Here is an 18,651-nt window from a genome sequence, read left to right on the forward strand (position 1 = left end):
GCATTCAGATGGTCTTTCCAAATTTAACCATTTGCCCTATGCCAGAGCAAATGTAAGAGAAAACAGTACAGAATCTGATTGGGAGAACTAAATGTCTCCCTGGAATGAGAATTAAGTCAGGATTCAGCTGAGTCAGTGGTGAATTAGGGAAGCAAATGGCTTTCTAGCTTTCCCGAATCAAATTTTTGCTGCACCATATTCAATAATAATAACCATGTGCTCCATACTGTTGGCTAAGTAGTACACATGTTACCATATCTAATCCTCCAACAACCAACATTTTATAAATGAGAATGACCCAGAGAATTAAATAACTCACCCCAAGTACACTTCCCAGCTGCCCAGCCAGAATCGGAATTCAGCTCCATTTACCTCCAGAGATCATGTCCCTGTGTTACAGAAAGTGATGCTCTGTTTGAATAATTTTAGAAGTTCATATGATTATTTCAAGTAGGAGGAAAAATAAAACATAAATGTAGACCAAATTAGAAAAATTCTTGCCTCTTGTTGCTGTTCTGAGTGTTAGTGATGTAATCTATTAGTTTCACTTAAGGTTCAGGTACTGAGGAAAGGAAGGGCACTACTCATTCTAAGACATTTCTCAACTTAGTGGCAAAGGCAGTTAACTAGATTTTATTCTTTTTTTTTTTTAAGATTTTATTTATCTGTCAGAGAGAGAAAGAGAGAGAGAGATCACAAGCAGGTGGAGGGGCAGAGGGAGAGGGAGACGCCCTCCCCGCTGAGCAGGGAGCTTGATGAGGGACTCGATCCCAAGATCCTGAGATCATGACTTGAGCTGAAGGCAGATGCTTAACTGACTGAGCCCCCCATAGATTCTATATATCTTACATAATTGATGAGATTATGAACAAATTATCTTGGTTTGCATGAATATGTGGATGTCATAGCCTATCGAAAAGTGAGCAGTGATTCTGAGAAATCTGGATACACACAAACTCAGCATTCATGAGCTGGTGAAAATCTTTGCTTTGTCTTCTCTTTGGCCTCCCTGAGATCAGTTTCAAATTTAAAGGTACCTAAATTTCTGTGCTACTCCTGATTGCCTCTTACCTTTAAACTCAAAGGTTTCTGCATGGGTCTTACCAGGAGTGACATGATGAAGGGAGTGGTTTGTGACTAGCCCTTCACTTTTTGGGAAGCAACTTTTGTGCTTTATTAATCCTGGCACAAGAGAAATGCTCATAATCACCACTAAGGGCCAGTCCAAAGCATGAATTATTTTTCTTCCAATCATCATCATCATCACTGTTATCTGAAACATTTGTAGAGTGCTTTGAGGATATCTATCTATCTATCTATAGATAGATAGATAGATATCCTCAAAGCACATTTGAATGTTTTCAACAAAACACAGGAATTATAACTGGTGTTTACTATAATACAAAACATTGGTTAATACAGTGCTTCTCCGACATTAAGTGCATACCCATCACCTGGAGAACTTGTTTAAATGTTGGTTCTTATCAATAAGTCTGGGGTGGGACCGAATACTTTGTATTTTTATCCAGCTCCCAGCTGATGCCAATGCTGCTGGTCTGTGGACCCCACTTAAGTAGCAAGGGAGTAATATTTATTGAGCACTTGCCATATGTACCAAGTACTTTTAACCATAAATCACCTCGTAAGGAGGAGCAAGTAGAAGGCAAGATGCCTGTTTGGGAGATGAAAAAATGATGCAGCCTAGACTAGAACCCAATCCTCCTGTCTTCTAGTTTATTGTATTTTCTATCACACCTCTCTTTCTGAGTATTAGAACTTGTTCTCTATTCTGGGAAGGTGGACAATTATTAATTTATGATATTTTCACAATTAAATAATAATCAGCCAAAGTGTATTTTTTTTCAAGTTTCCTTCCTAAATTTAAATCTAAATTAGCCCAGTCTCCTTTAAAACCAGTGTTAATATTGTAGTCTGTATTGTACAGACACCAAACAGACAACACACTTTTTCATGTTTCCATTTCTTTGCCCATGTGTTAAAATTTAATATATTTAGCAAAATTACATTTATGGTCAAATGCATTTTATCCTTGCAGATTTTGTGACATTGAAACTCTATCCTTTGCTTTAGTGGAAGACCTCATTTTCTATTCCTGGAGCTAGCAGCACTCCATTTTGACATTTGATGCCCATGAGATTTTTATAGAATCTAGGTTATAAGACTGCGTCTCTTGCCACATATTTTTGAATAGGGATCTGTCTTACTTTTCTCAGAGCTGTTCTGCATTATGATTTTCTTTGAGGTGGTTTTGATTATTTGAAAAAATCCAATGATAAAAACCCTTCACATAATAATTACCATTAGCTGGAGAGCTTTCTATTTTTTAAAAAACAATTTTTTAGATGAAAGAAAACAATAGTGATTCCCTCTTCTCCTAACTCAAAGCAAAAAACCATATGAATATTTCAATGATAGAGTGAAAAAAATGTTTTCTAGTGTAAACTTTAGTATAAGGAGAAGTTTTATTGTTTTTTGAAAAGGGGAATCATTAAAATGATTTAAGATGAGTATCCTTATGACTCAATACAAAAGCTTTCGTTTAAATGCAATATACAAAATTTGTCTTTTATCATCAACTTAGGTAGTTTACTAAAAATGGGCTCATCTAAATTATTTTATTCTCAGAGACAGAAAAATTAATGGTAAGGTGTTTGCTGTTTCACAAAATGACACACTTTTCTTAAGCTTTATACTTAGCACAAACTTGTAATAACTATTGGCTATCTGCTTTATATTTCTGTATATGCTGATTAAATTGACCTCCTTAACCTGGGATTTGATTTAGACTGACTTATAATTAGTGGTCTCTGATATAATATAAATGATAAAATATTCAATATATACTCATTATAATAGACCACTTTAGATTATACATATTCTACCAATAGTAATTTTTTTATTCCAAAGTTTTTATCATGCCTAGCATAGTGAATGACCACACACAAAAATGTTTTTAGGGAAAAAAAATAAGTGAATTATTGTTGACTAAGCCAAATGAAGACAATCTTTAAACAAATAATTTATAATAGCAAACATTTTAAAAACTAATAAAGCTAGCATTGGGTGAGTCTTTCCTATGTGCCACACACTGTGTCAAGAATAAAAATAAATATTACCTTGTTTGATCCTCACCAAAACCTTCCAAAATATGCAGTTTTGTTTTTCCTCAGAAAAATGAGATATTGTAGAATTACCTCCCAAGATAATGCAACCAGTAAGCCTTCGAGTTGATACTCACACCCAGATCTTTGTGGTTTGAATCCCATGGCCACTATACTCTATCAACTTACTTTAGAAACTTGCTTGAGTGCAAAAACCAAAGTCACCTCCTTGGGAAATTTAGATACTATTTAAAGACTCTTGAATTTAATTATTTACCCATAAAGCAAGAGTATTTGCTTTTACAATTAAATAAACATTGACATCATTTGCGCTTTCTCAAGACACCAGGTAAGATGTTAGTCTTTATTTAGTTTGTTCATTGTCGAAACCACCATCATCACTGGATGATTATCATCATCCTCAATTATTGAGTTGTAATGCTTACTGGGTAGTTACTGTTTTGTGCTAAATTATGCACCTCTACAGCTTCATCTCATTCATCGCTCACTGGTCATCAGGCCAACTTGTTTTTTGTTTTGTTTCGTTTCATGTTTGTGGGGTTTTTTGGTCGTTATAGGCCAGGTATAATATACCTGCTTTTTAAAAAGGCATTACTATGTGAGACAATAACACAGGGGTTTTTTGGAAGCAATTTATTTTCTTTCTTTTTTTTTTTTTAAAGATTTTATTTATTTATTTGACAGAGAAAGATCACAAGTAGACAGAGAGGCAGGCAGAGAGAGAGAGAGAGAGGAAAGCAGGCTCCCCACTGAGCAGAGAGCCCGATGCGGGCCTCGATCCCAGGACCCTGAGATCTTGACCTGAGCCAAAGGCAGCGGCTTAACCCACTGAGCCACCCAGGCTCCCAGCAATTTATTTTCTTTATGAAAAATAACATTTCTAAGAAAATTGGGAAGTACAATAATCATTCTACTAGTTTTTCCTAAGAAATGATGCTGAGGGAGCGGTTCATTTGTCTTAAATTTTATAAGCTTGTTCTTTTAAGGATATGAAAAAATTTTATGTATGAAATTTACATATATATATACATATATATATATAAAATACTCTTTTAAGGATGTAAAATGAAGAATCATGCAGTTACTTCTTAGTTTGCCAAAACTGATTTTCTAATGAGTCCATTTTAGATTCAGCATTTGAGTTGGGCATGCCAAAGCTGTTTTAAGTTGCTAGCTCCGTTGAGGAAGCAAAGAAATACACAATAGTAATGTGTCTTACATATGTCTTTGTTACTCACATTATTGTTTTTCTTCAGGATGAATTTTATTTTCTGTAAAATATATCTATTCCAATAGTTACATAGTCTTCAAGCTATAGATAATGAGTTGGTTAAGGAATCCTTATAGGTGGGTCAGGTCTTACTTTTTGTAACTGGTTATTGACTGCACATTGACACAATTTGGTCAGGTTAGTAGTAATTTTTGTATTTTGACCCTATTTCCATCAAGAAATACAGGAGATTGTGTCAGGACTTCCAGAGCTATAGCCACTTACTTTGCATAGCGTTCACTGAAGATGAGGGTATTAACAGGGCCTAAAAAAATCTTCCTCTCCTCAGTTTTTATATATTCTTTTTCCCATTCAGAACCCATGTTTATTGCTTTGTTCCATGGATGGGTTTTTTTTAAAGGCCTAAATCAGAAAGAATTTATTATCTAGACAAAAAGGTTGATTTTCATTGCTTCTATTTTGTGATGTTTGTGATTGCTCTCTTTTTGAAATTGATGCCTTTGTGGTATTACAGTCCATATGTTATATGGCACTGTAGTTGATTCAATGAAGTTGTGAAGTTTGCATCATTCTAGCCTGAGTCAACCGGGGGTGCCTTTGAAATTGGAGTTATTAACTACCCTTATTTTTAGATCCTTTAATTAGAAATAACTTTAGGCTTCCTGATGAGGAGAATTCACTCAGGGTCATCTAAAACCAAACTTTATATTACCAAGAATTGGAATATTCTATAACTGAGATTTTTCCATAATTCTTTTTTAATGAAAATTGTTGATGGGAATAGAATTTATTTTGTGAGCTTCAAAAGTGACATTTTATAACAAGATAATAAAATTGTGTCTGTTTAAAGCCAATTGTATACTTTTACAATCCAAGTAAATGTTCTCTTTCTCTTCACCACAAACTCCCAATAAATTCCATTTTGATGTCAGTGGACCAAATATTGCCAGTACCATAATCTGTGGAGTGAAAGAATTAGATATTTAAGTTAAAGGAATAGAATAATTCTGGGAAATGGAATTATTATAAAATTCTATGTTTAAGAATTAAAGCAATATTACTGTTTTTCTTAAAATTGATCAGTAAGCTAGTATTTTCTTTTATCAGGATATTGTCTATATAAAGACCATTCTCAATGCATTATATTTTTTTAATATCTGTTGGCTTTATTAGGTGCAGTACATAACAATGTATTTAAAATGCTCTATCTTGTTAAAAACAAAGCAATATAAGCAGGACATACACGTTTGGTAGGCTCAATGAATGCAAGTATGATTTGTCAGCATTACTGAATGCGTCCAAACCAATTAGTAAAGCAAGATTTATTAAGCAATCAGAATATATTAGAATCTGATCAATACAAAGAACAGTCCTCTAATTTGCTCATTTTATGGACAAAGTTGACTATTGGTGTATATTGATACATATTTACAAATTCATTCCATTGAAAGAGTATCTTTCTATAGTATCATTTAATCAGATTTGATGAGTAGAGGACATCAAGTTTCAGAGTCTCACTTGATGTCCCTGCTTGGAGGATAATGAAGGACTGTGGTATATCATTTTTATCCTTATTCATTGCATTATTTCTGCTCAAATCACTAATGAGGTAGACTCAGGATTTTGCAGAGTCCAGCTTTGTTCCATGGTCTTCCATGTGCTGTGTATTTTAAAATATCAACTATTTATATCATAATGACAACTACATATATTTCCAAGATCGACGTACTAATATTATTTAATAAAAGAAAACACTTTCAGGGAGAGATTAACTCAGAGTAAGATTTCCTGAGATTCATGACTTTGAGAAGAGAGGTTAGGCGGAGAGTTTTGAAAGCTGCTTTAAGACTGTGGTAGACCTAAGTGTACCGTGGAATGGGATGGCTTCTGTGAATGTGAGAAAGAAGACTAGCTCATTGACGGGAAGCATGAGGGATGAGAGATCATTGGCAAGCCTGTTCGCTATTGAGCTGCTTTACAATCCCTTCTATTGTAAAGGTGTCCACCTCTGTCTTATCTTTCAGTCCTCCACAAGCAACCCAGAGAAGTGTGTCTCTGTCTGCTGGAGCTTGGCCGGATTGCAGCCAGGTAGGTCAAACTGCTACCATTATTTCAAGACATGGACCATCTCAGCATTGAAACAACTGAGAAGCTTGCTGGCTTTTCATTGCTAATTTAACCTGGGCATTGAGAAGCTATTTTTTCCAAATATAATTAGTACAAACATCTTAAGAGCAATTGTTCAAATTGAAGGCATGCCACCAATATTCCTAGCCCTACAATCTTGTCAAAGCCACTATATCTAATAAGCATTTACTAAAAGCATATCCTCTCATCTAATACATTTGCCTTCCAGTCTTTTCTTGGGGGGGTGGGGGAGGGTCTTGTACATCAAGTTGTGTGTGACAATTACTCTTTCTGCTAAAGTCTATTCCTATTATGTCTCTCTCTCCCAACTCCTCACCTCCTCTCTTTCTGTTTATTCTTTATAATTTAATTCTTAATATAATCCCTAATATCTACTAATATATAATACATTTATTATTAAATAAATTTCTTTTTTCCTCATTATCCCTCATTCAGCATCCCATGTCTCAGGTCTTTTAGCTTCTATTGCTAAGTGGGGGGATAATTTTTTAGTTATTCTCCATATTTTCATTAGAGAAAGGCATAGAATATTTTCCTTCTTATGTGAAGAATCATTTTCTTCTAGGAAAAAAAAAGTAATTGTAAAAGTCAAAATCATAGCTAGATAGACAGAGAAAGGGACTTTATTACCTCAGGTGACTTGCTTTGGTTTCGTGTTTTATCTTTCATTTTCTTGCAAATGACCAAACAGAACTTCTGACAGTTCTATGAAACCCAAAGAATTAGAAATGAAGATGTAAGTGGTCAAAGAAGATATGATTCAAAATAAAAATTCAGAATTACTTAGATGTTTTTCATCAAAATCTGGGTTCATTGTTAGGAGAGAGATCAGATAAACCAATAAGATAAAGTGAGAGCTAGCTCTGGGTGAAAATTCTCAAAGAAAAATTTATAAAGAAAATCGGGGTAACGAAAATACGAGACATACCCATCAGCAAATTACAGCAATGGGTAGAAAGCTTGCTGCCAGTGAATAGACCTGGGCTTTTTTGTTTGTTTTTATTTTTGGTTTTGATTCAATGGGAAATTAACCTGCAATCAGAAGTAACTCCAGGTTCCATAAAACACGATTGACAACATAATCTCAACAAATTGTATATCAAGTATGAATTTTACTTTACCACAGTACGTGGGTATGAGGAAGATTCTTTAATTTAAAAAAAATCAAATTAAGTATGACTGAGGCTCCACTCAAAATGAAAAAGCCAATTTGAGACATTTGGACAGGTTTCCCTATTCTCTCCCATACTGTTCCAAGATACTATGTGAAGGCCTTGGGATAGGGTCCCCTGGTCCTCTGTCCACTCAGACCTCTACTACTGGAGCTTAGTTTGAGCTTGGAGGATTTCATTCTTTCTTTGGACCCTCCACCCCCCCGGAGCTGTCACCTTCTGGGGTTCTATGAGGGAGCGAGACAACGGCGGACTCTGATAAACCACCCAGTCTTGGGGCTTCTGACCTGTAGGGCAAACGACCTTGAGCCAAAGGAATGGTATCCTTTGAACTCTACAGATATCCCCTAAAAGAGGGAAAGTGAAAAATAAAAGGGGAAGAAAAACACACAAAGTAAAATTTCAATAAATGAGCGGCTGCCACTGAAATGTTAGAGTGAGAGAAACATGGATGGTTCCTACTTAAGAGATAAGGCAGAACATTTTTTGTTCAATTTTTTAATTTTAATTATACTGCTAGAATATTCTAAAAGGCCAGATTCCATTTTGTTGTTTTAATAATCTAAATACATGAATCAAGTCAACATCATGATTCTGAAAGTCACGATATATAGGTAGAGAGAAGGCGGTGTACCCTCTGCAGAATTAGTCACGAGATGTCATTATCCTCTTGTTAGTTTATAATATTTGCCTATTTTCTGGGTTTATTTTATTTTTTTGATTATGCTTTTTATTACTGGAGCACTCAGATTAGGAATCCTGCTGGACCAGACTTTTTAACTATGACGGAGTCATCAAAGGAGAAGACATGCCACCCAATGACAAAATCCTTTTAGAAATCCCCTTTCCTTCAGTTCCAAGTCTGGCATAAATTACCCCTTGCCATGGCACATAAAACAAATTAAAATCTTAATTTTAATGACAGAGAATCATAAGGGCCTGGTCAATTTCATGGTGATGGATCATGTCAAGTTTTATGTGTTTTTTTTTTCCCCAGTTATTTTGAAACTGAGAGTCTGAGTTGCTCTATTTCTTTATAATTCTTTTTTTTTTTTTTAAAACCAGTTTATTGGGTGACATACAAAAAGGTGTCCATATTTAATGTATACGAGTTGATGAGCTTGGAGATGAGTGTATATCTGTGCAACCATACCGCAGTCTATGCCATTAGTCGATCTATCACCCCTCACATTTTCATCTTGCTAGTATTAGTATTAGTATTATCACCATTGTCATTGTTATTTATGATACAAATGGGTTGCTCCATTTCTGACCATACTTACAACCATGTAAGCTGGTGAAAGCAGTAATAATTCATATTACAAAGATATTACTAATTTCAAAAAGGAATTATCTAAGGATTAAGATAACCCTTATGTTACAATGCTCTATTTATAAAACTTGCTTTTCTTTTCTTCACTTGAATGACGTGAAATACTGTACTTACACTGAAACCCAGAAAACATGCTGAGATCATTCAGGGTGTTACTTTTGTTGTGTGCAGCATAAGGTAAAACAGTTGAATACCAATCGGATAGATTGAACATTTAAGTATACATGTCTACTTAAGTTTCTATCTGTACGCATTTGAAGATCTTATCTTTTTTTTTTTTTATTTGAATGGAAGTTCAATTGTGCTTTACAGACAGCAAACCAGTAAGCCCAAATTTCACTCCCTAAGCTGTATGTTGGAGCATATTAGTTAAAGGGGGGAAAAAAAGGAAAATTCATCCACCTGACTTCATTTTATTCCTAAATTTTTCTTTGAACATATTGAAACAATGTCTACATCTTTACTTTCTGCTTCCTCATCTCCTTGTGCCTCCATTAGAGGATTACAGAAATTACTGAGTTAAGACATCATTAGCCAAAACTAGAAGTGATTTGGGGAAAGCTCTTATGAATCAGTACATTAATTTGTACACATGCTGGATGAGTTTTTTACTATAATGAGGTCCCCAGCACAATCTTATGAATCGTGAACGTTTTTCTAATAATCACTGACAGTTGATGTTTTTAATATTCGATTCTAAACATTAACTCCTTGAAATTACATAAATGTCATCTTAAAAGTATCCACATCACTTCAGATATGATTCTCAAGATGTTTCTGATTCTCTGCCATCTTCTGACTGGGAAAACTCAGTGACACTCCTTTGAGAGCTGTGGGCTTCTCTGAGTTCTGACATGGGAGAATGAGACCACTTATTTTTGTTCTCATGGGTAAAACTTCCTTTTATTTTCAACTGAATAGAGCTATCATCACTGGAGAGTGAAATCCCACTGTTAATATTTCAGAAACCATGTCAGTTTCTGTGTGTAAAATATGCATGTTTTCCTTTTGAAAAGTAAAACCCTCAGCAAAAGCAGGTCAATAAAACCTGAAAGATCTTTTTAATGGCAATGCTTTGATATTCATTGCTGAAAAGTGTCCCTATGAAGTCGACGTTTTACAGACTACAGAACTAAGATTACCTTTATGCTAAAAGTTAAAAACTTTTGATATTTTGGTCTGGGGCCATAATCAATAATTAATATCTTAGTTGAGCTTTTTATATTATTATTTTTGAGTGCTTCCTTAATTTTGAACAACACTTATGACCATTTGAAAGAAATATACTTGGTGAACATTTTTGTTAGTCTCCTATTTCAGTGCATGGCCTAATGAAGTGTTGCTTAAAATAAAAATATTCTTATACAAGGTTTATTAATTAACACATCCTATTTAAAACACTTGACTCTGCTAAGAATATCACATGTGCTCATGTGAGTGAAATTTCCTTCCAAATGTAAATCTATCTTTAAATTACTTCAAAACAGAATAAAAATAGGGCAAAACTATCTTGCAAGAATCTATAAACTGTCAACTATAAGCTCATCTGTTTATCTATAAACTTATCTGCCTTAAAAAGGGGGAGTTTCTAAAATGTGTCCCCCTTACTCTACTGAAATAGGTCCCAGATGTCCTTTGTTTGAAAACTCTAGTCTACTAAATAGTTTGTAAATTCTCTTAGTTCAGGGTTCAGTTTGAAAGCTCAATTATGTCATCTAGACCAATCTCAAAAATCACGTCATGTGCCAGAAAAATGAAAAAGCCATTCCTAGTACCTCTTCAGAAAGTTATTAACCAGAAGACCCTGTCCCTAGCAGTTTCCTTTTTTTTTTTCAACGAGCCAAAACCAGATTTCTTGCCCTTTAATTATTCACTCTACTCTCCTATCACTGGGGTATACAGATGTGAGGGTTTGGTTTTAGTGGATTCAACCTTCTTGCTCTCTTTAGTTGGACCCTTATTCGGTGTGAAAACAATAAATTCTCTCTCCCAAAACTCAAAAAAATCTCATAGCTGGAAAGGAGTAGAAAACAGTATAGATTTGTGGCAACCTCACAGAGTAGAAACGTGAGGTGGTATAGAATTAATCATGGAAACCAGTAAAAGTAACCTTTTGGAGAGTAGAAAAAAAGACCTATTTGGTGACTAAGTTGGCTTGCAGGTGTGAGCCCCCAGCCTCAGGGAAATGTCATGATTTACAGCCTGTTGACATCTCCAGACAGACAGGAAGCCAATGAATCGTATTTAAGTGTGCATTTTGGGACTGGCTGACTCTACCCTAGGCAGCTTGAAGTATTTAAAAGCCAATATAAGCAGAGATTTGGAGCTTAGTGTTGATTCTCTATGTTCAGTGGCAGAGCTAATTTTTAGCATTCCCAGATAAAGAAAAATCTCCAGGGCAAGGCTTTCCATGTATGATTTTGTTACCAACTTCATTCAAATTTAGGCTACCTTTAGATCAGACATGGTGAAGCCTATTGTTCCTCTAGTAATACATTATTATTCTACTTGTTAAAAAACAGAGAGAGAGAGAGAGAGAAAGAAAAGTAGAAAATTATGCAGCCTGTTCCTGAAAGGTGGCCTGAATCCACCAACAATTACAAATGAAATCATATTTTCCAACTGGCTTAATTTATACGTTCAAATATGATGTTTTTACTTGTGATTGACTTTTAATTTTGGCTGTGAATTCTAGTGTGTTAAATTCCTCTAGGTTCGCTGCCCAGTTTGTGTTATTCTCTTAAGAACATTAAATATAATAAAATTTTATACCTTGATGGACTAAGAATTCAAAGAAGTCTGGGGAGATGAAAAAGAGTTGCCTGCTGAAGTTCATCCAACGAGTTAGGAACAAAGCTGAATTTCTAACTCGTTTGGCTATATCCAGCACTAAGAAATTTCTGCTGCTCTATAATTCTAGGAAAATGAGTATAAAGAAAGCCTATAAGGAGTTCCTTTGTAAAGGATACAAACAGGAGAAATAATATAAACAGTAGTAATAATACTCCATTACATCTTAATTTTCAGGCCCCTACATTATTTCATCTGGTGGTATAATACATTTTTCAAAAAGCTTCATCAAAAACACTACAGTGCTGTAGTTTCCTAATGGTAAAACTTTTGATTCATCAATTATCAACACAATTTCAGAGGCTGTGCCATGTGTTAGACACTGTACTGAGCATATAATGGATACTCTTTCTTTTTTTTTTAAAGATTTTATTCATTTGAGAGAGACAGAGAGACAGAGCTTGCAAGCGTGCGAGTACAGTACACACTCGCACACAAGCAAGGGGAGAGGCAGAGGGAGAGGAAGAAGCAGACTCCCTGCTGAGCAGGGAGCCCAATACGGGGCGTAATCCCAGGACCTGGAGATCATGACCTGAGCCAAAGGCAGATGCTTAACCATCTGAGGCACCCAGGCACCCCTTTTAATACTCTTTTAATTTCTCCTAACAACATTAAAACAGGAGTTAGAATTTCCATTTTACGTTGAACTCACAAGGAGCCTCAGAAAGAATGTACGTCAGGATGCCCGACCATGCTGGGGACCCTGAAGATGTTCAACAGCAGCTCCCGTTCCAGCATTGTCCCTCCCTCCCTCCCCGCACCATGACATCAGACCTCTGGGGCAGGCCAGTTTCATGTCTACTTTCCTGATAGAAAACAGACTTCTCAAGGTTTAGCGACTTGCTAAATTTTAAGAGTAGGTTAATGGCACAGTGAGCTCAAGTCTACCTCAGGGAAGAAGGATACACAAATCTCTATGTGAGTGTTATTGGTACTTGTCAGCAGTAATGAGATGCTGGGTTGACTTCAGTGTAACTAATGAAGTACTGGAAAGAAAAATAATGTATTTGGTTTAGTTTTGGATAAGGTTTAAAACCTGCTGGAAAATTTTTTGGTAAAGCATTTGTATGCACTTAATATTGACATGTTTTATTAAAGTGCAATTGAGGCACCTAGATGGCTCAGTTAAGTTATTGGACTCCTGGTTTTAGCTCACATCAGGATTCCAGGGTGGTGAGATCAAGGCCCACCACCAGCTCGGCCCTCATCCAGGGAGTCTGCTTAAGATTCTCCCTCCGTCCCTCCCCCCACTCATGTACGCTATTAAATAAATAAATAAAACCTTCAAAAAAGATAAAATGATATGCAATTAAAGATCCAGGACAATGAAACTAAATTCATATTTGGATCTCAAAATTATTGTTGTAGGATACAACGGGATTTTTTTTTTTTTTTCCATTCATATGGCAGCCCTTAAGTACCTGCTGTGTGCCAGGACCTATGCTGGCTCTGGAGGGTACTGTGAATTAGACACTAGTCTCCACTGATACAGATTTGCAGTCTAATGCATGTTTCCATTATGTCCCATTAACTGGATAATACATATAAAGCATTAAGATATATGATGAATGGTGCCTAGGTCTTTTAGCTAATGATTTATTTAACTAGAAATTATTCAGTTCATTAGAGATGGTTCTCAAGAAAGCAGTTGTTCTGTGGAGTTACGACAGCCTAGACTGTTTTGTACTAAATTCCAAGTTTTCAGTTCTCAAAGAGCTTCTGACACAGCATGCATCCTTACCCTCTAAATTCTGGGAAAAAAATATTAGAAAGTGGAATAAAAGAGTTACAGATGGAACATTAAATATCACCTTTACTACTGATAAGATCCAAGTTGATGAAACCAAGGAGGGAGACAAACCATAAGAGACCCTTAATCTCAGGAAACAAACTGAGGGTCGCTGTTGTGGAGGAAGGTGGGGAGGGATGGGGTAGCTGGGTGATGGACAATGGGGAGGGTATGTGCTATGGTGAGTGCTGTGAATTGTGTAAGACTGATGAATCACAGACCTGTACCCCTGAAACAAATAATACATTATAGGTTAATTTAAGAAATTAAGAAATAAAAAAAAAAAAAAGATCCAAGTTGGCAGACATGCTTAGTGTCTTTAACTGACCTCCAGAAATAGGCCAATTAACTACCTAATTACAAACAAAAATGGAGTATTCTATGGAGGCCTTTCTGGGGACAGCTACTTCCCTAGAAGAAAAGTGAACTGAGTCAAGTTTAACTGATTCTTAGATTTTACAGTTTGATAAATCCCTTCGTCTTGCTGGAGAAGTGTGAGTAATGAAAGAAAGAGGCCAGGAATTAAACTAACTGAGTACCCTCGACAAGAACAAAAACATCAAGAGTGGGGAAGTTGCTTCCTCTGGAAGTGTATCCTGAACACATTTGTGATGATGTGAGTTAAAGTAACAAGCCATTAGAACAGGACAATAATCTAAGCTTTTGTATTCAATGATCTTTTTAATATATTATTAACTCTAAGGTAGTAGACATACCATCTACGTATTTATTCTATGTAGATTATTTTCTTTGTAGATTATCCATCATCTATTTTTTAACTTTCCAAATGACTCATTCCTCTCCTTTCTAACATGTAATCACCTGATTAAAATGTCAGAAAAAAAGAACCTCAGCCCTACACTGAAAAATATCTGAATTTGCGTCTTTGTCTTGCTCCCAGCTGATTCTGTATCCTTTCTGGATCTTTATTCTTTATTTTGTAAAAATGTAAGATATAACTAGATGATCCCAAAGATCCTTTACAACTCTCACATTCTGGAATTATCTTTGGTCTTCTTCACCCAGGTATACTAGATAAGCATCTAAGAAACCAAACCAATTTTAAATTTAGCTAAAGAAAATTACGTTTATGGGAGATAAGAATGCCAATAACAACTATTACATCTCTCTTTTTGAACTTCTAGGGTATTAATAATTTATAACATAATTTTTAACATTGTTATTCTAAATTATTTCTCTATTTGCTTTTGTTCATTTTCTTTCACTGGACCCCATACCTACTTTCATTACATTGTTTTTAAACGTATAACCTAGGACACAGTACAATCCCACACAACATTGTTCTGGACTCAAAGGAGGTATACAATTAACAGTCATTTCTTCTCTGTTAAATCCTTTAAGGATGTTCATTTTGGGGATTGCTATTTTCATTTTTAACAGGCTTGTCTTCAAAATAGGAATTCAATTACAAATCTCAAATCTAATAAATCTAAAAGCTGAAGACTAAAGTTTACATGATAACTCATGTTATTGCCTCAATGTATTACATGGAGTATTTTTATTCTTAATATGCCAGTTGTCTATTCATGTGTCTATATACATATCTGAATGTAAGTGTATATGTATATATCTATATCAAAATCAGATATATGTGCTTTTTCCTGCTTTAAAGGAGGCCAATTTTAGAATGTACCATTTCAGTGCCAGAGAAAGTTAGTTTTAAAAAGTCAGGAATTTGGTCCTATGGTGCTCATGAGCAAATGTAACATATGGTAAGTAAATCATTAGAAGTTATGCATGTGTACTGATCTGGTGTCTTTTAAAAGGTATGGTGTGGAACCTCCTGGTTTGATAAAATTGGAAAAAGAGATTGAACAAGAAGAAACACTTTCTGCTCCCTCTCCTTCACCTTCTCCTTCATCAAAGTCTTCTGGAAAAAGGAGTACGGGGAACTTATTGGATGATGCCGTAAGTAAAATTGGTTGGATTTCTTACCAGCACTTACTCTTTTTTGAACTTCAAAACTCATTCTGTACAATCTCTTGTCAATCTAACCTTCACCTATTTCAGTTCCATTCAAATTCATTTTTAAATCCTATGAAAAATTTTGTAGTCCTGCAACAGTAGAAGTAGTCATTTTGAGATTCCAAACTGAGCCAGTCGTTTAAAATAAAGTGACCTGATTTCTACTGAGTAGTATCTGAAATTTTAGGATAAGCTAACTTCCTAAAAATTATCTTTGCAAACAGTTCAACCTTGATGTTTTGGGTTATGGTTTTTTGTTTCACAGATAAGAAGCCTGAGTAGGAGAAGAGAACACCAACATACCACAGGAAGAACTGCCCTTTGCTACCTGCCTGCTATGGGCCAGAAACTATCATTGTTTTTCAAGTGCTTTTGTTATCATGGGGCTCTTTTCTTGTTGAAGAAACTGAAGCAGAAATTAAAATGCCTGCTGAGGGAAGAGGAGCTTAGATCCCAACCCAGTTTTGCTATCTGTGGTCCCCACCCCTCTAACTAGCAGAGTCCTTGAGTCATGGTCTTTGGTAGAGTAGGGAATGTTTTCATAGACCCTCATAATCATAGAGAACAGATTCTGGGAGGATCAGCAACCTGGATGAATTAAAATTCTCTGGCTCCTCTGTTGTCTGTTAGAAGTAGTTCTTGGTTATAAGAAGTGTGTTTGGTTGTCTGCATGCACCTCCCAGCCCATAACCTTTGAGTGCAAAAAAAAAAAAAAAAAAAAAAAACATGGGAAGTTTTTCGAAAAATAGTTACCTCAGGGATGTTAGATTAAAGTATGTCTCATACATGGGGAAGGTACTTGGAAACCAGCCACCAACCATAATGCCATTTTGTGGAACAGGCAGGACTGAAAAGCCATGCTGGCCCATAGTTGAGTTTCCTTCTCTAGGGTCTGAGCTGTGAAGAGCTGGGGTAAGGGCTGACTGACCCTATAGGATGTGGAAAAGAGATTGCTCATCTTTTGCTTTTCCCTGTGTAACGTTACGGCCTATATTGCAGAGTCACAGAAGCAGAAGTACCACAATTTGACAGACTGAGAATTTCCATTTCTAAAGGCAGCAAACTTAAAACTTAGCTTGTCAAGGTATCTTAGCCAATATCAATTTAATTTAGTTTCTTTTGCTCAAGTTGCTCAAAAATTAAAGACTAGGAAGGACATTTGTATCCAATGCTATCTAAAAAAATTTTTAAATCACAGGACAGTTTTTAGGATTGGTCACATACCTTACTTGTCATATAGTATTTCATTTTTATTGTGTAAGGAAATTGAGCAACATATCATATTAACAGTAGGCAATAACATTATTTATACATTGATGAAAACAATGTTCCTTCTCTCCAAGTTATACTTTTCTGATTCAGCTTACTTTAGAATAAAATGTTCCTTTGGTTTTTCTCATACATGTGTTTCTCTGAGGCTACTGCACTTGATTTTTTGTTCCTTTCCTCTTAGCTGTCCCCTCTGTTTACTTTCTCCATCAGAGGCAGAGCTCTGGCCAACATCACCCTAAGCCTTTCAGTGAATGGATCACCGAATCAAATGAATTTCTTTAAAAGATTTTATCTTTATTTATTTATTTTAGATGGAGGGGACGGAGAGAGAGAGAGAGTGAGTGCTCATGCGGGAGAGTAAGAAAGGGGATGGAGAGGGACAAACAGAGTCTGTGTTGACCCTGGAGACCCAGACTAAGCTGGATCTCAAGACCCTGAGATCATGACCTGACCAGAGATCAAGAGTCAGGATGCTCTACCAACTGAGCCACCAAAGGAGCCTCTCAAATGAACTTTTTTTAGTTTGCAAATTAAGAGAACACTTTCTGGTGTTTGATAACTATTTACTATTCTTTTCTTGAAATTATCTCCCCTGAACATTATTGCTACCGGAATGATCAGCAAAAAATGCAACTCAGATTTGATTAATATTATATAGGGGTTCCCTGTCACATTCCAGGGTAATGCCCAAACTCATTGACATGCCACATAAGCGCTCCATGCTCTGGCCCATTTTGTCTTTCCTGGACTTTTTACCCTGTGGACTTATTCTTGCATTCTTTTTTTTTTTTTTAAAGATTTTATTTATTTATTTGACAGAGAGAGATCACAAGTAGACAGAGAGGCAGGCAGAGAGAGAGAGAGAGAGAGAGAGAGAGAGGGAAGCAGGCTCCCTGCCGAGCAGAGAGCCCGATGCGGGACTTGATCCCAGGACCCTGAGATCATGACCCGAGCCGAAGGCAGCGGCTTAACTCACTGAGCCACCCAGGAGCCCCTTATTCTTGCATTCTGATGTATCTATTGTAAACATGCCTGCTAATCCCAAATTTCCAAGGCAATTTTATATCCTGTGTTTTTTTTCACTTGCTTTCCTCATCAGACTTCTGCTTACTCAATCTTTGAATATTCATATAAGCACTTTTTCATCTTATAAAATTCAGATGGCACAGCCTCCTATGTAAAGTTTTTGTCAGCATCTCTTATCCCAGGAAAAATTTACAAGTTAGTTCTTGATGCCCCAAAGTTTTGTGTATATTTAATAAAGTATGCGCCTTACTGGACATAAATGCCCATTGTTCTCTAGGTGTGGCTCCTGGTCTCCACGACAGTATCCTATTTTATTCATCTGTATCTATCCAGTGGCATGCATGGGGGATAAATTACCAATGTAGGTTATAAAAGTTTTAAAAAGCTTCTGCCTTTTTCTGTTTATCAAGCAAAGCCATGTGCTCTGGAAATAGTTGTACTTACTCAAACTTGCTGTAGCTTTGCAGATGGTGGAGATGTTGCCCCTTGAACCTGGGAGAAGTAGCTAGAAGGAACCTGGTTCCTTTCCTTCACCGTCTTGTCCCATGTGTGGCCATCCCTTGGGTAGGGGGAGTAAAAGGACAGGAGAGAGAAGGTGGAGGAAAAAGCATGGAAGGGATTTTGGAAAAGTCTTGCCGATACTCCCATTGAGGAGTAGAACGAGACAGGTACTCTCTTTAAAGTGGCCTATTGCTCTGTGG

The 18,651-nt window shown here is 36.0% G+C and overlaps 1 protein-coding gene across 2 annotated transcripts in view; it reads left to right on the forward strand.

Moving 5' to 3' along the window:
• Nucleotides 1–18,651, forward strand: part of GAS2 (growth arrest specific 2) — a 126,820-nt gene that overhangs the window by 51,860 nt on the left and 56,309 nt on the right. For both annotated transcript variants that reach the window (XM_047693973.1, XM_047693972.1), the window contains exons 5-6: nucleotides 6,399–6,462; nucleotides 15,454–15,595. In XM_047693973.1, the coding sequence (XP_047549929.1) occupies nucleotides 6,399–6,462; nucleotides 15,454–15,595 (206 nt within the window). The remainder of the gene's footprint in view (nucleotides 1–6,398; nucleotides 6,463–15,453; nucleotides 15,596–18,651) is intronic.

This window comes from Lutra lutra, chromosome 10 (genome assembly GCF_902655055.1).
Source record: "Lutra lutra chromosome 10, mLutLut1.2, whole genome shotgun sequence".
NCBI lineage: Eukaryota > Metazoa > Chordata > Mammalia > Carnivora > Mustelidae > Lutra > Lutra lutra.